The sequence below is a fragment of the Chenopodium album genome, chromosome 15, assembly GCF_948465745.1.
Source record: "Chenopodium album chromosome 15, dcCheAlbu1.1, whole genome shotgun sequence".
NCBI lineage: Eukaryota > Viridiplantae > Streptophyta > Magnoliopsida > Caryophyllales > Amaranthaceae > Chenopodium > Chenopodium album.
This window is the reverse complement of record NC_137848.1, coordinates 3494773-3516043: the sequence shown is the minus strand read 5'-3', so window position 1 is coordinate 3516043 and position 21271 is coordinate 3494773. Positions and strand designations below refer to the sequence as shown.

At 40.5% G+C, this 21271-nt stretch overlaps 2 protein-coding genes and 2 non-coding genes across 4 annotated transcripts; 2 read left to right on the top strand and 2 right to left on the bottom strand.

Annotated features, from left to right (window-relative positions):
* Window positions 1-234: 234 nt before the first annotated feature.
* LOC145582703 (uncharacterized) lies at window positions 235-13725 on the top strand. The gene has a single exon (XM_081639704.1). The coding sequence runs from the start codon at window positions 2021-2023 to the stop codon at window positions 7490-7492; it is 5472 nt and encodes a 1823-aa protein (XP_081495830.1). The 5' UTR covers window positions 235-2020; the 3' UTR covers window positions 7493-13725.
* LOC145583692 (small nucleolar RNA R71) lies at window positions 2564-2670 on the bottom strand. The gene has a single exon (XR_014100291.1). It is a non-coding gene; the product is annotated as a small nucleolar RNA R71 (small nucleolar RNA).
* A 640-nt stretch (window positions 13726-14365) lies between the features above and the next one.
* Window positions 14366-20552, bottom strand: LOC145582705 (uncharacterized). The gene has a single exon (XM_081639706.1). The coding sequence runs from the start codon at window positions 18789-18791 to the stop codon at window positions 14526-14528; it is 4266 nt and encodes a 1421-aa protein (XP_081495832.1). The 5' UTR covers window positions 18792-20552; the 3' UTR covers window positions 14366-14525.
* Window positions 18142-18248, top strand: LOC145583691 (small nucleolar RNA R71). Its single transcript, XR_014100290.1, has one exon. It is a non-coding gene; the product is annotated as a small nucleolar RNA R71 (small nucleolar RNA).
* Window positions 20553-21271: the final 719 nt, after the last annotated feature.

The following is a 21271-nucleotide window of genomic DNA, read 5'->3' as shown; positions in this document are numbered from 1 at the left end:
GTAATTCATGACCAAATTAAAACTAGGAATTAAGTAGAAATTAACAATCTAAGCATGCAAATAACAATTAACAATGAAGAATAATAAGTATTAAAGCAAGAAAGAGGGAAGAGAAAGAGTAAGAAATGGTTACTAGAAGCTTCAACTTGAATAACAATGGTGGAACTTGTTCTACAAAGATTTGGATTGAAATTTCCAAGCAAATAACTAAAATCTACAATTACAAGCTAGTGTTTTTTGGAGTATTTTTGATTTGATAACTTGTTATCAAACATGATTTTAGGGTACTTTTAGGGCTTGTTTCCGTGTCTTTATCCACTTACTTGCTCTATCTTACCTTATTTTTATGTAATTTTGTGTATTACGTGCTTCACGAGGTGTTCGTGTTTTTGATGCACTTTTCAGGTGAAAATGACGATGATCCGAGCACCTTTGGTGATGGAGCGACGAGTGCAAGGCAAGGGGAGCATCATGCGGGACCCACGAGGCAAGGAGGAAGCGTTTTGGAGTCGTTAGAGCCCCGAGGGAGGGCTGCACGGTCGTGCATGCCTTAGCACGGCCGTGCAGCACGGCCAAAACTGAAGGAGAGTTTCTGCCCCAGACAGCACAGACGTGCAGCATTCTGCACGGTCGTGCATAGTTTGGCACGGACGTGCAGATGTTGCACGGCCGTGCAGACTGGCCTGAGTCTGAAATCGAGCTACTGCCACCCTCTGCACGGACGTGCAGAATTTGGCACGTCCGTGCAGAGTCAGTTTTGCGACTTCTCTTGTTTTCTCCGTCCTTTCTTTTTGGGGGTCCTTTAAATAGCCCCTTTGGACGTTTTTGAAGGGGGTGGCCATTATTATTCCAGAAATCTATTTCTCTTAGTTGGTAGCTCAAAAATACTCCAAAAAACACTAGCTTGTAATTGTAGATTTTAGTTATTTGCTTGGAAATTTCAATCCAAATCTTTGTAGAACAAGTTCCACCATTGTTATTCAAGTTGAAGCTTCTAGTAACCATTTCTTACTCTTTCTCTTCCCTCTTTCTTGCTTTAATACTTATTATTCTTCATTGTTAATTGTTATTTGCATGCTTAGATTGTTAATTTCTACTTAATTCCTAGTTTTAATTTGGTCATGAATTACTTGAAACACTTAATTGCTTTAATCTCCATGGATTGTGAGTAGTCTAATTTCTGGGGTTTGGGTGAACCCTCAATGTAGTCACCAATAGCTTGTTGCATGTATTAATTTGGTAATTGTGGGATGTTAATTAGTTGAGTTTAAGTGAATTAATTGTTAATTCTTGTAATTGGCCATTGCTTGAATTATTTATCTAGCTTTTTCAACGAAGGATCGAGAGATGAACTTGAGAGGGCTCCTTATGCTTAATTGACTTGATTTGCCATGAGAATAGGAACTTCTAGTCAAGGGAATTGTATGTTACCGTGATAATGCTTTAACACTTGTTTCTTGCCCATAATCACGAGAGTAGGTTATGTTCTTGATGTCAAGTAATCCCTCTAGCTTGAGAGAGTAGTAGGGTGCCTTAGGTAACTTCCCCTAATTTATCTCCCATTTTACCATTGCTATGTATGCTAATCGTTATTTGTGATGAAGTTGAGCGGTGTAACCCATATCCTAGATCTTCTTAATATCGTTAATCACCTCTTAGAATTAATTGATTTGAATTAGATCGGTGTGACATAATACCAATTCCAAAAACCCGACTTAATCTAGCTTGTTTAAACACTAACATTTGGTGGTTGATTCAACGCCTCTCATGGGTTCGACCCTTTCTTGCCCTTGCTACTAGTTTAGCAGGATCGAGTTAGGTCTATTATTTGATAGGTTGGCGACGCTCTATCAAGTTTTTGGCGCCGTTGCCGGGGAGGCAAAGTCACATTGAATAAGTTATTGTTGAATGAGTCTAGATATGTGTATATGTGCATAGTTTTCTTGTTTTATTTTTGTTTATGCGTGTTTACTTTGTGATAGTCATTGCTAACGCTTTCTTTAGCTTTGTTTGACTATGCATGACACGGAGGAGTAAGCAATCACCGCTTATCCCCGTAGATCCGGAGTTGAATAGGACTTTAAGGAACGTAAGAAGGCTCTTACAAGGCACGCCGGAGTTTTCATTAGCCTATACGGATTCCGAATCGGAGGATACATTGGAGATTGAAGAAGAGATGAATGAACAAAATCAACCACAACCGATTCTACAAGACTATGACCACCCCGATGCATTCCAACTTCGGAGTGGCTTACTTCTTCCCACCACCAATGCAAACAACTATGAGTTCTCTCCTCAACTCATAAGGATGATCCAAAGTGAACAATTCGGGGGGAGTGTAAATGAGTGCCCTCTAGCTCATTTAGACAATTTCCTTGAGTTGTGCACTACCATCAAGCAAAACAATCTCACGGAGGAATTCATTTGGATGCATATGTTCCGGTTTTCTCTTAGGGACAAGGCTAAATATTGGTTGAGGTCCGTGAAAGAAGGGTCCTTGACAACATGGGAAGAGGTTACAAAAGCCTTTCTTGGGAAGTATTGTCCACCCGAGAAGACCGCGGAATTGAGAAGGAAGATCACAAGCTTCACTCAAGAGGATGATGAAACCTTGGGTGAAGCATGGGAGAGATTCAAGGACTACAAGAGGAAGTGTCCACACCACGGATTGCCTTCATGGATGATTATTCAAAGCTTCTACGACGGTCTTACTCCTACTTCGAGGACCAACCTTGATAATGGAGCGGGAGGTAGCCTTAAAAAGCTACCGGTAGAAGAAGCCGAAAGTATGATTGAGGAAGTTGCTAGGCATTATGCCTACCGGTATGATCGAAGAGAGAACCAACCAAAGAAGAAGGGTATGTATGACTTGAGTGCAATAGATCTTATTGCCTCAAAATTTGATATGTTAGCTCACAAGCTAGACCAAGCGACATCTTCTTCCGGTCCCTCTACCTCTCAACAACAACCACAAGTTATGTCTTGTGAGACTTGTGGGGGTAACGATCACATGGCCTCATATTGCAACGCTACCACGGAGCAAGTTGCGGTCATGAACCAAAGGAATGACCAACCATTCAATCAAGGGTGGAAGCAAAACCAAGGGTGGAGACCATCCAACCAAAATCAATCCAACTATAACCATCCTCCTCAAAACAACTACAACCAACCCCCTCCACATCAAAATCAACAAGCCCCATACCGCCATCCTAACCAACAAAGGCAACAACAATTCAATCAACCACCTCCTCCACCTCAAAAGACTTCCCTTGAAACCGCTCTTGAATCTTTTATAAATCAACAAGGGAAGAGCAATGCCGAGATGAGCTCTAACATTCAACAACTTCAAGCGCATAATAAGATAATTGAGAGCCAATTGGCTCAAATTGCTCAACAAGTTGGGAGCTCCACCTCCAATGCTAGTGGTCACTTTCCAAGCTCAACGGTAGTGAACCCAAAGGAGCATATCAAGGCTATCACCTTGAGATCGGGGAGAGGGTATGAAGGCCCGGTTATGAGTGAAGATGAGCCACAAAAGAGAAATGAGGGAGTTGAAGTGAGAGATGAGGGTGACTTTGAGAATGAGGTTGTAGGAGTTGAGAGAAAAGAGAAAGAAAAGAGTGGTGAGGGAGCCACAAAGAGAGATGAGGGAGTTGAAGTTGAGGTTGAGAAGCCTCCCATGAGGGTGTACAAACCACCAATTCCTTTCCCTCATAGGTTGGTGGAGAAGAAGCTCAATGAGAAGTTTTCAAAGTTTCTTGAAGTTATGAGAGGACTTCAAGTAAACATCCCCTTTCTTCATGCTATGTCACAAATGCCTACCTATGCAAAATTTCTAAAGGATCTCTTATCCAACAAGAGTAGGCTTGAAGAGAGTGCAACCATCTCCCTTCCAATGGAGGTGAGTGCAATCATTCAAAACAAGCTTCCCCGAAAGCTTGGTGACCCGGGTAGCTATGCAATACCGGTGAAGATTGGTGATATGGAAGCTATGGATGCTTTGTGTGATCTTGGGGCAAGTGTAAGCTTGATGCCCCTTTCTATTGCAAGGAACTTGAAGGTTGGTGAGATGAAACCAACAAGGATGTCCATTCAACTAGCCGACCGCTCGGTTAGATTACCATTGGGAATTCTTGAAGATGTGCCGGTACAAGTTGGAAGAGTTTTTGTACCATGTGATTTCGTAGTAATGGAGATGGAAGAGGATGACAAGGTGCCTCTTATTTTGGGAAGACCATTTTTGAACACCGCGGGAGTGGTGATTGACATGAAACAAGGCAAGCTCACTTTGAATGTGGGAGATGAGAAAATTTCATTCTCATTCTCACAAGCTATGAAGAAGCCTTTGTATGAGGAAATCAATAGAACCGATACTCTTGAAAGAGACATAGGAGAATTGAAGAAAGTGAATGGTAGCAAGGATACTTTACAAGCAACCCTCACGGGAAACTTGTATGATGATGGTGAAGAAGCTAAAGGGTACAAGTTGTTGCTTGACCAACCTCTACATAGCAAGGCAAAGGAGTTTGAAGTACTTGAAGTGGAGGTAAAAGAGGAGAGTACTACGCCTCCTCCTAAGGTTGAACTTAAACCCCTTCCCCCTTTGCTTAAATATGCTTTTCTTGATGATAGTGAGACTTATCCCGTTATTGTCAATGCCAAGCTTGATGACACTTCTCTTGAGAAACTCCTAGTTGTATTGAGGGAGTATAGAAGTGTCATTGGTTATACAATTGATGACATTAAGGGGATAAGTCCCACAATATGCATGCATAAAATTTTACTTGATGATGAACATGCTTCCTCTATTGAGCATCAAAGAAGGCTCAACCCCAATATGAAAGAGGTTGTTAAAAAAGAGGTTTTGAAACTCCTTGAAGCGGGCATAATCTACCCTATTTCCGATAGTAAGTGGGTTAGCCCGGTTCAAGTAGTTCCAAAAAAAGGAGGCATGACCATTGTCAAGAATGATAAAGGTGAGACCATTTCTACAAGGTCGGTCACCGGGTGGAGAATGTGCATTGATTATAGAAAATTAAATAAATCCACCCGGAAAGACCACTTTCCACTCCCCTTTATTGATCAAATTTTGGAAAGACTAGCATCACATAGTCACTATTGTTTCTTGGATGGGTATTCGGGATTTTTCCAAATCCCAATCCTACCCGAGGATCAAGAAAAGACTACATTCACATGCCCTTTTGGTACCTTCGCTTATCGAAGGATGCCATTTGGATTATGTAATGCACCTTCTACATTTCAAAGGTGTATGATGTCTATTTTTTCCGACATGCTTGAATCATCAATTGAAGTATTCATGGATGACTTTTCGGTTTGTGGTTCATCTTTTGACATATGCCTTAAAAACTTGGTGAAAGTGCTGAAAAGATGTCAAGAGGTGAACCTTGTGCTTAATTGGGAAAAATGTCATTTTATGGTAGAAGAAGGTATTGTGTTGGGTCATGTTGTTTCTTGTAGGGGCATTGAGGTTGATCGTGCCAAAATTGAGGTCATTGAGCGCCTCCCTCCCCCCACTAATGTGAAGGGGGTAAGGAGCTTTCTTGGACACGCGGGTTTTTACCGCCGGTTCATAAAAGATTTTTCTAAAATCGCTAAGCCGCTCACTCGATTGTTGGTAAAAGATGCCCCTTTTGTGTTTACTAACGATTGTTTGCTAGCTTTTGATAGGTTGAAGGAAGCTTTGATCACGGCTCCTATCATTCAACCACCGAATTGGGAGCTCCCTTTTGAGCTCATGTGTGATGCTTCGGATTATGCCGTTGGAGCCGTCCTTGGGCAAAGAAAGGACAAGAAGCTTCATGCCATCTACTACACTAGCAAAACATTAGATGAAGCACAAAGGAACTACACAACAACCGAGAAAGAGTTTCTAGCCATTGTCCATGCTATTGAGAAGTTTAGATCTTATTTGGTGGGTTCCAAAGTCATAGTCTTCACCGACCATTCGGCTTTGAAGTACCTATTGTCCAAGAAAGATGCCAAGCCAAGGTTGATAAGGTGGGTCTTGCTCTTACAAGACTATGATATTGAGATTCGGGACAAGAAGGGTGCCGAAAATGTAGTAGCCGATCATCTTTCACGGCTACCGGTCTTTGATGAAGAACTTGGGGGTTTGCCAATTGATGATTCATTCCCGGATGATCAATTGTTTGCAATCATTCAAGCTCCGGCTCCTTGGTTTGCGGATATCGCAAACTATTTGTCTTGCTCTATACTCCCTCCCGACCTCACCTATCAACAAAAGAGGAAGTTCTTACATGATGTTCATCAATATTTTTGGGATGACCCCTTGCTCTTCAAACAAGGTGTTGATGGCCTTTTTAGAAGGTGTGTCCCCGATGATGAGATTCATGATGTTATTGCTATGTGTCACTCCTCACCTTGTGGAGGGCATATGAGTAGTAACAAGACATTGGCGAAAATTTTGCAATGTGGATTCTTTTGGCCCTCAATGTTCAAAGATGTTTGGGGGTTCGTTAAAGCTTGTGACCGGTGTCAAAGAACCGGTAATTTGACAAAGAGAAGTGAAATGCCATTGAACAATATTCTTGAGTTGGAAATTTTTGATGTATGGGGAATTGACTTTATGGGACCTTTCCCTTCTTCTTTTGGGAATAAATACATTTTAGTGGCCGTTGATTATGTGTCAAAGTGGGTGGAAGCGGTTGCATCTCCTACAAATGATGCTAAGGTAGTGGTCAAGTTGTTCAAAAAAGTCATTTTCCCAAGGTTTGGAGTGCCCCGCGCCGTCATAAGTGATGGGGGATCGCATTTTGCAAAGCGGTCTTTCAAGGCTCTTCTTGAAAAGTACGGTGTTAGGCACAAGGTGTCATTGGCTTACCACCCTCAAACAAGTGGTCAAGCCGAGATTTCAAATAGGGAGATCAAAGTGATCTTAGAGAAGACGGTAGATAGGTCAAGGAAGGATTGGTCATCAAAATTGGATGATGCTTTATGGGCCTACCGCACCGCCTTCAAAACTCCCATTGGCACCACCCCTTACAAGCTTGTCTATGGGAAGTCTTGCCATTTACCGGTGGAACTTGAACATCGTGCTCATTGGGCTATCAAAACCTTAAATTTTGATATCCAAGCCGCGGGTGAAAAAAGGATGCTCGACCTTCATGCCTTGGAAGAATTGAGGTTAGATGCATATAAGAGTGCAAAGATTTACAAGGAGAAAACCAAAGCATGGCATGACAAGCACATCAACAAAAGAGAGTTCAAGGAGGGTGACAAGGTCTTGTTGTTTAACTCCCGGTTGAAGTTGTTTCCGGGTAAGTTAAAATCAAGATGGAGTGGCCCTTTTACCGTCACAAAGGTTTTCCCCTATGGTGCCATTGAGATTTCCAATGAGAGAGGAGAACCATTCAAGGTTAATGGCCAAAGGTTGAAGGCATACTTTGATGGTTTTGTTCAAGAAGAAACAAAGGTAATTCATTTGGATGAATTTGATGTCCCTCATGGTTGATTTTGAAATATGGTCAAGCTAGTGACAATAAAAGAGCGCTTCCGGGAGGCAACCCGCGCATTTTTGAGAAAAATTGATGAATGAGAGAAGTAAGAAATAAATTAATGGGATTTGTTATGACGCATATTCACCAATTATGAACTCATAACAATATCCCTATTATTTTCTCTTCAAAAAAAAAAAAAAAAAAAAAAAAAAAAAAAAAAAAAAAAAAAAAAAAAAAAAAAAAAAAAAAAAAATCGTGAAGTGCAGGTCTGGAAGACTGCACGGGCGTGCGGAAGTTGGCACGTCCGTGCAGAACTGGAAAAATCGAGGAAAGTTTCTGCCTCCCTTTGCACGGACGTGCAGAATTTGGCACGTCCGTGCTTAGTCTTGCACGTCCGTGCCTGTTTCTGCACGTCCGTGCACGTCGAGGAAGAGGCATTTACGTGCAGTTTTGCACGGCTCAAAACAAAAAAAAAAAAAAAAAAAATCACTCTCTCTCCTCTCGCCTCTCTCTCTCTCTAACTCTTCTTCTTCCTCCCTTCAAACCTTCTCTAATCTCCTCAAAACTCCATCAAATCTTCAAATATTTCCACAAAAATTGAAAATCCTTCACTTTCTAACAACAACAACAACAAATTACTAACCTTTTCTACCTAAAACTCCCACAAATTCATCAAAACCCCATAAACCCTAACTTAAAAATCAAATTGGGGGTTTCTTGAATCTTCAAATTTTGGGCAAATTGGGTGTTCTAGGAGCTTCAATCAACAACAAGGAACGTTAGTGGAGTTCATTTGCGGGTTTTACACCCACGATTCATTGGGTATAATCTCTCCAACTCTCACTCTTTACTACTTGTTCTTAGTTGATTTTAGTTGATGTTTTTTGTTGTTTTTGGTTGAAATTGTTGATTTGGTGTGTTGATTTGTGATTTTGAGCAAAAAAAAAAAAAAAAAAAAAAAAAAAAAAAAAAAAAAAAAAAAAAAAAAAAAATTTGTTGATTGGTTTTGGTTGTTCTTGTTTGGTGGTTGAGACTAATTGACCTTGTTGGTATTAATTGTTGTGGACTATTGTTTGGTTGATTTTAGGAGGTGTGACTTAGAGCCTTGGTTGTGTAAGTTGTGATTATTGTGTGCTTTGTGGACTTTGTTTGGATAATTTAATCAATCATGTCTAGGAGAAACCCTACCCGAAACACCTCAACTAGGCAACCTAGGCAACCTAGGCAATTAGAAGTTGGACAACCTAGCAATGTCCCACCCATGACAACTTCCCTTGGAATCCATTACCAAAAAAATGAACACCGCATTAAACATGAGTCAATAGTAACTAGGAAGTTAAAACCAACTAAGTTCTATGACGAAGGAATTGCGGAAAGATTAGGGGTTGAGAACGATGTGAAACAAATTTTCTACTCTACCGGTATCCCTTATTGGCTTGAAATGCATGCATTAACTTATAAAAGGCTCACCGTAGAATTTCTCTCATGAGCGTCGCAGTTCATAATTGGTGAATATGCGTCATAACAATATCCCTATTATTTTCTCTTCAAAAAAAAAAAAAAAAAAAAAAAAAAAAAAAAAAAAAAAAAAAAAAAAAAAAAAAAAAAAAAAAAAAAAAAAAAAATCGTGAAGTGCAGGTCTGGAAGACTGCACGGGCGTGCGGAAGTTGGCACGTCCGTGCAGAACTGGAAAAATCGAGGAAAGTTTCTGCCTCCCTTTGCACGGACGTGCAGAATTTGGCACGTCCGTGCTTAGTCTTGCACGTCCGTGCCTGTTTCTGCACGTCCGTGCACGTCGAGGAAGAGGCATTTACGTGCAGTTTTGCACGGCTCAAAACAAAAAAAAAAAAAAAAAAAAAAACCCTCTCTCTCCTCTCGCCTCTCTCTCTCTCTAACTCTTCTTCTTCCTCCCTTCAAACCTTCTCTAATCTCCTCAAAACTCCATCAAATCTTCAAATATTTCCACAAAAATTGAAAATCCTTCACTTTCTAACAACAACAACAACAAATTACTAACCTTTTCTACCTAAAACTCCCACAAATTCATCAAAACCCCATAAACCCTAACTTAAAAATCAAATTGGGGGTTTCTTGAATCTTCAAATTTTGGGCAAATTGGGTGTTCTAGGAGCTTCAATCAACAACAAGGAACGTTAGTGGAGTTCATTTGCGGGTTTTACACCCACGATTCATTGGGTATAATCTCTCCAACTCTCACTCTTTACTACTTGTTCTTAGTTGATTTTAGTTGATGTTTTTTGTTGTTTTTGGTTGAAATTGTTGATTTGGTGTGTTGATTTGTGATTTTGAGCAAAAAAAAAAAAAAAAAAAAAAAAAAAAAAAAAAAAAAAAAAAAAAAAAAAAAAAATTTTGTTGATTGGTTTTGGTTGTTCTTGTTTGGTGGTTGAGACTAATTGACCTTGTTGGTATTAATTGTTGTGGACTATTGTTTGGTTGATTTTAGGAGGTGTGACTTAGAGCCTTGGTTGTGTAAGTTGTGATTATTGTGTGCTTTGTGGACTTTGTTTGGATAATTTAATCAATCATGTCTAGGAGAAACCCTACCCGAAACACCTCAACTAGGCAACCTAGGCAACCTAGGCAATTAGAAGTTGGACAACCTAGCAATGTCCCACCCATGACAACTTCCCTTGGAATCCATTACCAAAAAAATGAACACCGCATTAAACATGAGTCAATAGTAACTAGGAAGTTAAAACCAACTAAGTTCTATGACGAAGGAATTGCGGAAAGATTAGGGGTTGAGAACGATGTGAAACAAATTTTCTACTCTACCGGTATCCCTTATTGGCTTGAAATGCATGCATTAACTTATAAAAGGCTCACCGTAGAATTTCTCTCATCCCTATACGTTCATCGGGATAACAACAATGCACCTAGGTACATGACCTTCCAGCTTATGGACCATGAGCACCGCATGACAATAGAACAAGTAAACCGTTGCTTTAGGTGGCCCGTAGGAAAAAGGTTTGGCCCTAAAGACAAGCCATCTAGGAATTACCAAGCCGGTAGTTTTTGGAGAAAAATTACCGGACTTTTTGTAAGAGACCCTAGATCGGACAAGGCCACAGCCATCATTCACCCCGCCTTTAGACTCGCCCATAGGCTCATTGCTAACACTATCTTCGCTAGAGGAGATAGCGCGGGAGTTGTGTCTAATCGCGAGTTGCTTTTTCTATGGCATCTTTGCGAGGGGGATGATAGACTAGACCTTGGCGCATGGTTGGTTGATCACTTAGAGGACGTGGCCAAGGGGAAGGGAGGGATAGCTATAGGAGGCATGATTACTTTTATTGCTACTTTTCTTGAGGTTGATTTTTCAGGTCTTGAGGCTCTCCCAGGTTCAACAAGGATCGATTTAGCCACAATCAAAAACATGCAATGGGTGGAGCAGGGTAGAGGAAACACACTCATTTGGTACGTGAGTGGTGCCCGATACGCCGACCTCCCAAATCCAATGAACACCGTCATCTACGACGCATCCAACTGGATCTTTGAGTCGGATTACAATTGGCAACCGGGTGGAGTAGATGACGAGGAGGAAGAAGAGGAAGGGGAGGAGCAACCTCAAGCCCAACATCATCAAGAACACCCCCATCAACCACATGGACAACATCAAGAGGAGCAACCACATCCTCACCATTTCCAAGGAGAGCAATCCTTCCAAGGGGCTTTCCAACAACAACAAGGATTCCAATTTGGAGAACCGGAAGTTGGTACAAGCTCGTTCTCCTACGAGCAATATTTCCACCAAATGAACACCAACTTCCAAATGATGAACACAAACTTTCAAAATCTCCAAACCGAGTTCGGGGAGGTGAGGAGGTCGAATGAAACAATGACTACGGCCTTCACCCAAATGAGGGAGAGTTTTGAAGGTCTTCGTGGGGACCTCGGAGAGTTCCGGAACGCCTATCGGCAATTCTACCCGGGAGGCTCAAGCCCCCACGATCCCAACCAATGAGGTACTCCTTCTTTGCCCCTCCTTATGATTTTCATGCTTAACATTGGGGACAATGTTAGTGATAGCTTGGGGGGGGGTTGTGATTTGGATATCTTGTGAGTTGGTTGTGCTCATTGGAACTTGTTGTGTTGGTTGTGATTTGGTTGTGTTGTTTTTGTTTGATTTGTTCCCTTGCTTGTTTCCCGTTAATCCAAACCCAAAAATCCAATCTTCCCATAAATCCAAATTTTTCTTCTCCTTTTTTTTTAGTTTAATTTAGTTTCTATCTTCTCCTCTTTTAGTTTAATTTAACTCTTACTCTAATTTTGTATATATGCTAAAAAAATAATAATAAAAAAAATAAATAAATAAATAAATAAAAAAAAAAAATGATGAAAAAGAAAAAAAATGCCCAAGAATGATTCCTATATGACGATACCTATGTGAATTACTTGCTTGATCGTTGAGTGATGAGTAAGATTTCCTTAAAAGAAAGTGTATGCAAGGGTTCGGTACATTTAGGAGTTTATTAAACTTGATTGCTTAGGTGCATGCTTGTAATTAAGTCGATGAATGTTCAATTGCACGGTTAGTTCATGAACTTGTCTAAGCACACTTGAAGTAGGATATGTTTCAGTTGGTTTGCGGTCCCTTGTGCCCTTGATTTGCCTCCACTCTTCCCAAAGCGAAGCTTCACTTGAGATTTAGTAGGTTATTGCTTGTTAAATAAGTGGTAAAATAAACCACTCTTTTATCCTCTAGTAATTATTAATTATTAAAAAAAAAAAAAAAAAAAAAAAAAAAAAAAAAAATGCCGCTCAACAGTCAAAAAAGGCGGAGCAATAAATAAAGTTCAAAATTCAAGAACTTTATCAAAAAAAAAACCATAAAAATTCTTTTTCTTTTGAGGTCAATTTGTGGACGCCTCCCACATTATGTATATATTTTAGTTCATCTTGTAAAAATCTCATAGTGGAGTTTAGTGGAAGGAGTTTGTTGGTGTATCTTGGGAGGTGGACTTGTACTCCACTATTTTATAACCGAAAATAAAAATGTGCCACGACTTGGGAGTGACTAAGTGTGTTCTAATGAACTAGTAAAAAGTTTAAGTTAGCGTCCCTTTGCAATCTTGTTTAGTTGCTTCTTGGTCTCTAACTCATGTGTACACTAGTATGATTTGATTTCCGCAAATTGCTCTCTTTTCTTGCTTGTGTTCACATCCCGATAGGTTGACTTGGGCTAAAAACTTTTGTTTTCTTTGGAAGCATGTTTTGATTGTAAATAGATATTTTGGTTGTTGGAGTTGTGGGTGTTTCTCTTTGGAAACCCTCACGAGAGATGAACTCGTCCTATTAGGCGACTTATAGGTTTAAACGGCTTCTCACTTTTGCTAAAAGTGATTGTTTGGATTAGTGTGCTTTTGCTTCCCGATTTTGGCATAGTCCTTGCTCTCACTCTTCGCTACAATTTAGTCCCTCTCCTATTTATTATTGTTAGTTTGCTCGAGGACGAGCAAGAGCTTAGCTTGGGGGGATTTGATAACTTGTTATCAAACATGATTTTAGGGTACTTTTAGGGCTTGTTTCCGTGTCTTTATCCACTTACTTGCTCTATCTTACCTTATTTTTATGTAATTTTGTGTATTACGTGCTTCACGAGGTGTTCGTGTTTTTGATGCACTTTTCAGGTGAAAATGACGATGATCCGAGCACCTTTGGTGATGGAGCGACGAGTGCAAGGCAAGGGGAGCATCATGCGGGACCCACGAGGCAAGGAGGAAGCGTTTTGGAGTCGTTAGAGCCCCGAGGGAGGGCTGCACGGTCGTGCATGCCTTAGCACGGCCGTGCAGCACGGCCAAAACTGAAGGAGAGTTTCTGCCCCAGACAGCACAGACGTGCAGCATTCTGCACGGTCGTGCATAGTTTGGCACGGACGTGCAGATGTTGCACGGCCGTGCAGACTGGCCTGAGTCTGAAATCGAGCTACTGCCACCCTCTGCACGGACGTGCAGAATTTGGCACGTCCGTGCAGAGTCAGTTTTGCGACTTCTCTTGTTTTCTCCGTCCTTTCTTTTTGGGGGTCCTTTAAATAGCCCCTTTGGACGTTTTTGAAGGGGGTGGCCATTATTATTCCAGAAATCTATTTCTCTTAGTTGGTAGCTCAAAAATACTCCAAAAAACACTAGCTTGTAATTGTAGATTTTAGTTATTTGCTTGGAAATTTCAATCCAAATCTTTGTAGAACAAGTTCCACCATTGTTATTCAAGTTGAAGCTTCTAGTAACCATTTCTTACTCTTTCTCTTCCCTCTTTCTTGCTTTAATACTTATTATTCTTCATTGTTAATTGTTATTTGCATGCTTAGATTGTTAATTTCTACTTAATTCCTAGTTTTAATTTGGTCATGAATTACTTGAAACACTTAATTGCTTTAATCTCCATGGATTGTGAGTAGTCTAATTTCTGGGGTTTGGGTGAACCCTCAATGTAGTCACCAATAGCTTGTTGCATGTATTAATTTGGTAATTGTGGGATGTTAATTAGTTGAGTTTAAGTGAATTAATTGTTAATTCTTGTAATTGGCCATTGCTTGAATTATTTATCTAGCTTTTTCAACGAAGGATCGAGAGATGAACTTGAGAGGGCTCCTTATGCTTAATTGACTTGATTTGCCATGAGAATAGGAACTTCTAGTCAAGGGAATTGTATGTTACCGTGATAATGCTTTAACACTTGTTTCTTGCCCATAATCACGAGAGTAGGTTATGTTCTTGATGTCAAGTAATCCCTCTAGCTTGAGAGAGTAGTAGGGTGCCTTAGGTAACTTCCCCTAATTTATCTCCCATTTTACCATTGCTATGTATGCTAATCGTTATTTGTGATGAAGTTGAGCGGTGTAACCCATATCCTAGATCTTCTTAATATCGTTAATCACCTCTTAGAATTAATTGATTTGAATTAGATCGGTGTGACATAATACCAATTCCAAAAACCCGACTTAATCTAGCTTGTTTAAACACTAACATTTGGTGGTTGATTCAACGCCTCTCATGGGTTCGACCCTTTCTTGCCCTTGCTACTAGTTTAGCAGGATCGAGTTAGGTCTATTATTTGATAGGTGAGGTCGGGAGGGAGTATAGAGCAAGACAAATAGTTTGCGATATCCGCAAACCAAGGAGCCGGAGCTTGAATGATTGCAAACAATTGATCATCCGGGAATGAATCATCAATTGGCAAACCCCCAAGTTCTTCATCAAAGACCGGTAGCCGTGAAAGATGATCGGCTACTACATTTTCGGCACCCTTCTTGTCCCGAATCTCAATATCATAGTCTTGTAAGAGCAAGACCCACCTTATCAACCTTGGCTTGGCATCTTTCTTGGACAATAGGTACTTCAAAGCCGAATGGTCGGTGAAGACTATGACTTTGGAACCCACCAAATAAGATCTAAACTTCTCAATAGCATGGACAATGGCTAGAAACTCTTTCTCGGTTGTTGTGTAGTTCCTTTGTGCTTCATCTAATGTTTTGCTAGTGTAGTAGATGGCATGAAGCTTCTTGTCCTTTCTTTGCCCAAGGACGGCTCCAACGGCATAATCCGAAGCATCACACATGAGCTCAAAAGGGAGCTCCCAATTCGGTGGTTGAATGATAGGAGCCGTGATCAAAGCTTCCTTCAACCTATCAAAAGCTAGCAAACAATCGTTAGTAAACACAAAAGGGGCATCTTTTACCAACAATCGAGTGAGCGGCTTAGCGATTTTAGAAAAATCTTTTATGAACCGGCGGTAAAAACCCGCGTGTCCAAGAAAGCTCCTTACCCCCTTCACATTAGTGGGGGGAGGGAGGCGCTCAATGACCTCAATTTTGGCACGATCAACCTCAATGCCCCTACAAGAAACAACATGACCCAACACAATACCTTCTTCTACCATAAAATGACATTTTTCCCAATTAAGCACAAGGTTCACCTCTTGACATCTTTTCAGCACTTTCACCAAGTTTTTAAGGCATATGTCAAAAGATGAACCACAAACCGAAAAGTCATCCATGAATACTTCAATTGATGATTCAAGCATGTCGGAAAAAATAGACATCATACACCTTTGAAATGTAGAAGGTGCATTACATAATCCAAATGGCATCCTTCGATAAGCGAAGGTACCAAAAGGGCATGTGAATGTAGTCTTTTCTTGATCCTCGGGTAGGATTGGGATTTGGAAAAATCCCGAATACCCATCCAAGAAACAATAGTGACTATGTGATGCTAGTCTTTCCAAAATTTGATCAATAAAGGGGAGTGGAAAGTGGTCTTTCCGGGTGGATTTATTTAATTTTCTATAATCAATGCACATTCTCCACCCGGTGACCGACCTTGTAGAAATGGTCTCACCTTTATCATTCTTGACAATGGTCATGCCTCCTTTTTTTGGAACTACTTGAACCGGGCTAACCCACTTACTATCGGAAATAGGGTAGATTATGCCCGCTTCAAGGAGTTTCAAAACCTCTTTTTTAACAACCTCTTTCATATTGGGGTTGAGCCTTCTTTGATGCTCAATAGAGGAAGCATGTTCATCATCAAGTAAAATTTTATGCATGCATATTGTGGGACTTATCCCCTTAATGTCATCAATTGTATAACCAATGACACTTCTATACTCCCTCAATACAACTAGGAGTTTCTCAAGAGAAGTGTCATCAAGCTTGGCATTGACAATAACGGGATAAGTCTCACTATCATCAAGAAAAGCATATTTAAGCAAAGGGGGAAGGGGTTTAAGTTCAACCTTAGGAGGAGGCGTAGTACTCTCCTCTTTTACCTCCACTTCAAGTACTTCAAACTCCTTTGCCTTGCTATGTAGAGGTTGGTCAAGCAACAACTTGTACCCTTTAGCTTCTTCACCATCATCATACAAGTTTCCCGTGAGGGTTGCTTGTAAAGTATCCTCGCTACCATTCACTTTCTTCAATTCTCCTATGTCTCTTTCAAGAGTATCGGTTCTATTGATTTCCTCATACAAAGGCTTCTTCATAGCTTGTGAGAATGAGAATGAAATTTTCTCATCTCCCACATTCAAAGTGAGCTTGCCTTGTTTCATGTCAATCACCACTCCCGCGGTGTTCAAAAATGGTCTTCCCAAAATAAGAGGCACCTTGTCATCCTCTTCCATCTCCATTACTACGAAATCACATGGTACAAAAACTCTTCCAACTTGTACCGGCACATCTTCAAGAATTCCCAATGGTAATCTAACCGAGCGGTCGGCTAGTTGAATGGACATCCTTGTTGGTTTCATCTCACCAACCTTCAAGTTCCTTGCAATAGAAAGGGGCATCAAGCTTACACTTGCCCCAAGATCACACAAAGCATCCATAGCTTCCATATCACCAATCTTCACCGGTATTGCATAGCTACCCGGGTCACCAAGCTTTCGGGGAAGCTTGTTTTGAATGATTGCACTCACCTCCATTGGAAGGGAGATGGTTGCACTCTCTTCCAGCCTACTCTTGTTGGATAAGAGATCCTTTAGAAATTTTGCATAGGTAGGCATTAGTGACATAGCATGAAGAAAGGGGATGTTTACTTGAAGTCCTCTCATAACTTCAAGAAACTTTGAAAACTTCTCATTGAGCTTCTTCTCCACCAACCTATGAGGGAAAGGAATTGGTGGTTTGTACACCCTCATGGGAGGCTTCTCAACCTCAACTTCAACTCCCTCATCTCTCTTTGTGGCTCCCTCACCACTCTTTTCTTTCTCTTTTCTCTCAACTCCTACAACCTCATTCTCAAAGTCACCCTCATCTCTCACTTCAACTCCCTCATTTCTCTTTTGTGGCTCATCTTCACTCATAACCGGGCCTTCATACCCTCTCCCCGATCTCAAGGTGATAGCCTTGATATGCTCCTTTGGGTTCACTACCGTTGAGCTTGGAAAGTGACCACTAGCATTGGAGGTGGAGCTCCCAACTTGTTGAGCAATTTGAGCCAATTGGCTCTCAATTATCTTATTATGCGCTTGAAGTTGTTGAATGTTAGAGCTCATCTCGGCATTGCTCTTCCCTTGTTGATTTATAAAAGATTCAAGAGCGGTTTCAAGGGAAGTCTTTTGAGGTGGAGGAGGTGGTTGATTGAATTGTTGTTGCCTTTGTTGGTTAGGATGGCGGTATGGGGCTTGTTGATTTTGATGTGGAGGGGGTTGGTTGTAGTTGTTTTGAGGAGGATGGTTATAGTTGGATTGATTTTGGTTGGATGGTCTCCACCCTTGGTTTTGCTTCCACCCTTGATTGAATGGTTGGTCATTCCTTTGGTTCATGACCGCAACTTGCTCCGTGGTAGCGTTGCAATATGAGGCCATGTGATCGTTACCCCCACAAGTCTCACAAGACATAACTTGTGGTTGTTGTTGAGAGGTAGAGGGACCGGAAGAAGATGTCGCTTGGTCTAGCTTGTGAGCTAACATATCAAATTTTGAGGCAATAAGATCTATTGCACTCAAGTCATACATACCCTTCTTCTTTGGTTGGTTCTCTCTTCGATCATACCGGTAGGCATAATGCCTAGCAACTTCCTCAATCATACTTTCGGCTTCTTCTACCGGTAGCTTTTTAAGGCTACCTCCCGCTCCATTATCAAGGTTGGTCCTCGAAGTAGGAGTAAGACCGTCGTAGAAGCTTTGAATAATCATCCATGAAGGCAATCCGTGGTGTGGACACTTCCTCTTGTAGTCCTTGAATCTCTCCCATGCTTCACCCAAGGTTTCATCATCCTCTTGAGTGAAGCTTGTGATCTTCCTTCTCAATTCCGCGGTCTTCTCGGGTGGACAATACTTCCCAAGAAAGGCTTTTGTAACCTCTTCCCATGTTGTCAAGGACCCTTCTTTCACGGACCTCAACCAATATTTAGCCTTGTCCCTAAGAGAAAACCGGAACATATGCATCCAAATGAATTCCTCCGTGAGATTGTTTTGCTTGATGGTAGTGCACAACTCAAGGAAATTGTCTAAATGAGCTAGAGGGCACTCATTTACACTCCCCCCGAATTGTTCACTTTGGATCATCCTTATGAGTTGAGGAGAGAACTCATAGTTGTTTGCATTGGTGGTGGGAAGAAGTAAGCCACTCCGAAGTTGGAATGCATCGGGGTGGTCATAGTCTTGTAGAATCGGTTGTGGTTGATTTTGTTCATTCATCTCTTCTTCAATCTCCAATGTATCCTCCGATTCGGAATCCGTATAGGCTAATGAAAACTCCGGCGTGCCTTGTAAGAGCCTTCTTACGTTCCTTAAAGTCCTATTCAACTCCGGATCTACGGGGATAAGCGGTGATTGCTTACTCCTCCGTGTCATGCATAGTCAAACAAAGCTAAAGAAAGCGTTAGCAATGACTATCACAAAGTAAACACGCATAAACAAAAATAAAACAAGAAAGCTATGCACATATACACATATCTAGACTCATTCAACAATAACTTATTCAATGTGACTTTGCCTCCCCGGCAACGGCGCCAAAAACTTGATAGAGCGTCGCCAACCTATCAAATAATAGACCTAACTCGATCCTGCTAAACTAGTAGCAAGGGCAAGAAAGGGTCGAACCCATGAGAGGCGTTGAATCAACCACCAAATGTTAGTGTTTAAACAAGCTAGATTAAGTCGGGTTTTTGGAATTGGTATTATGTCACACCGATCTAATTCAAATCAATTAATTCTAAGAGGTGATTAACGATATTAAGAAGATCTAGGATATGGGTTACACCGCTCAACTTCATCACAAATAACGATTAGCATACATAGCAATGGTAAAATGGGAGATAAATTAGGGGAAGTTACCTAAGGCACCCTACTACTCTCTCAAGCTAGAGGGATTACTTGACATCAAGAACATAACCTACTCTCGTGATTATGGGCAAGAAACAAGTGTTAAAGCATTATCACGGTAACATACAATTCCCTTGACTAGAAGTTCCTATTCTCATGGCAAATCAAGTCAATTAAGCATAAGGAGCCCTCTCAAGTTCATCTCTCGATCCTTCGTTGAAAAAGCTAGATAAATAATTCAAGCAATGGCCAATTACAAGAATTAACAATTAATTCACTTAAACTCAACTAATTAACATCCCACAATTACCAAATTAATACATGCAACAAGCTATTGGTGACTACATTGAGGGTTCACCCAAACCCCAGAAATTAGACTACTCACAATCCATGGAGATTAAAGCAATTAAGTGTTTCAAGTAATTCATGACCAAATTAAAACTAGGAATTAAGTAGAAATTAACAATCTAAGCATGCAAATAACAATTAACAATGAAGAATAATAAGTATTAAAGCAAGAAAGAGGGAAGAGAAAGAGTAAGAAATGGTTACTAGAAGCTTCAACTTGAATAACAATGGTGGAACTTGTTCTACAAAGATTTGGATTGAAATTTCCAAGCAAATAACTAAAATCTACAATTACAAGCTAGTGTTTTTTGGAGTATTTTTGAGCTACCAACTAAGAGAAATAGATTTCTGGAATAATAATGGCCACCCCCTTCAAAAACGTCCAAAGGGGCTATTTAAAGGACCCCCAAAAAGAAAGGACGGAGAAAACAAGAGAAGTCGCAAAACTGACTCTGCACGGACGTGCCAAATTCTGCACGTCCGTGCAGAGGGTGGCAGTAGCTCGATTTCAGACTCAGGCCAGTCTGCACGGCCGTGCAACATCTGCACGTCCGTGCCAAACTATGCACGACCGTGCAGAATGCTGCACGTCTGTGCTGTCTGGGGCAGAAACTCTCCTTCAGTTTTGGCCGTGCTGCACGGCCGTGCTAAGGCATGCACGACCGTGCAGCCCTCCCTCGGGGCTCTAACGACTCCAAAACGCTTCCTCCTTGCCTCGTGGGTCCCGCATGATGCTCCCCTTGCCTTGCACTCGTCGCTCCATCACCAAAGGTGCTCGGATCATCGTCATTTTCACCTGAAAAGTGCATCAAAAACACGAACACCTCGTGAAGCACGTAATACACAAAATTACATAAAAATAAGGTAAGATAGAGCAAGTAAGTGGATAAAGACACGGAAACAAGCCCTAAAAGTACCCTAAAATCATGTTTGATAACAAGTTATCAATAAGAATAACATATTAATTTGTTGAAGTTAATTAACAAAGAAGGTGGAATTACGGAGTAGCATTTTTTTTTTTTAAGTATTAGTTGACTTTGATTTAAACTTATTTGAACTTTATCTTCTTAAAATAGTAAAGCATTGTGAAGAAAAAACATCCTTAAATTATAGACTACAAAATATTGAAGTCATTCCCATTTGATCTCTCTTGTGGCCAAACTCAATAAAAACTCTAGCTACTGCGGAGTATGATTTAACATTGACCTCGGTATTTCATTATACTACGTACAATAATCTGCATCCGTCTTCCTCATGTTTCCATCACATATGATTAAAACACATTGTAGAAATGTCATCACATATATGCACATAGATTAAAATAAGGATTTTCAAAGATAGGAGTAAGACCCTGTTAACTTTATCATATTTTTGCTAAAGTGAAATTATTTTTAATGAAGTTAAATTATTTTTAGTGAACTTAAATTATTTTATTGAACTAAAATTATTTTTGCTGAACTGAAATTATTTTCACCGATTCTCTATTATATTTCTTCTTTAAAGTTACTGATTTTTACTGAATTGAAATTATTTTGATAAACTGAACTTATTTTTACCGAATATTATTATTTTAAGGTGAAGTGAACACAGCATTAGGATGTGCAATAAGGTAAGCTACTACACGTCCCCTCCAAAATTGAAGGTCTCTCATATTAATCAAT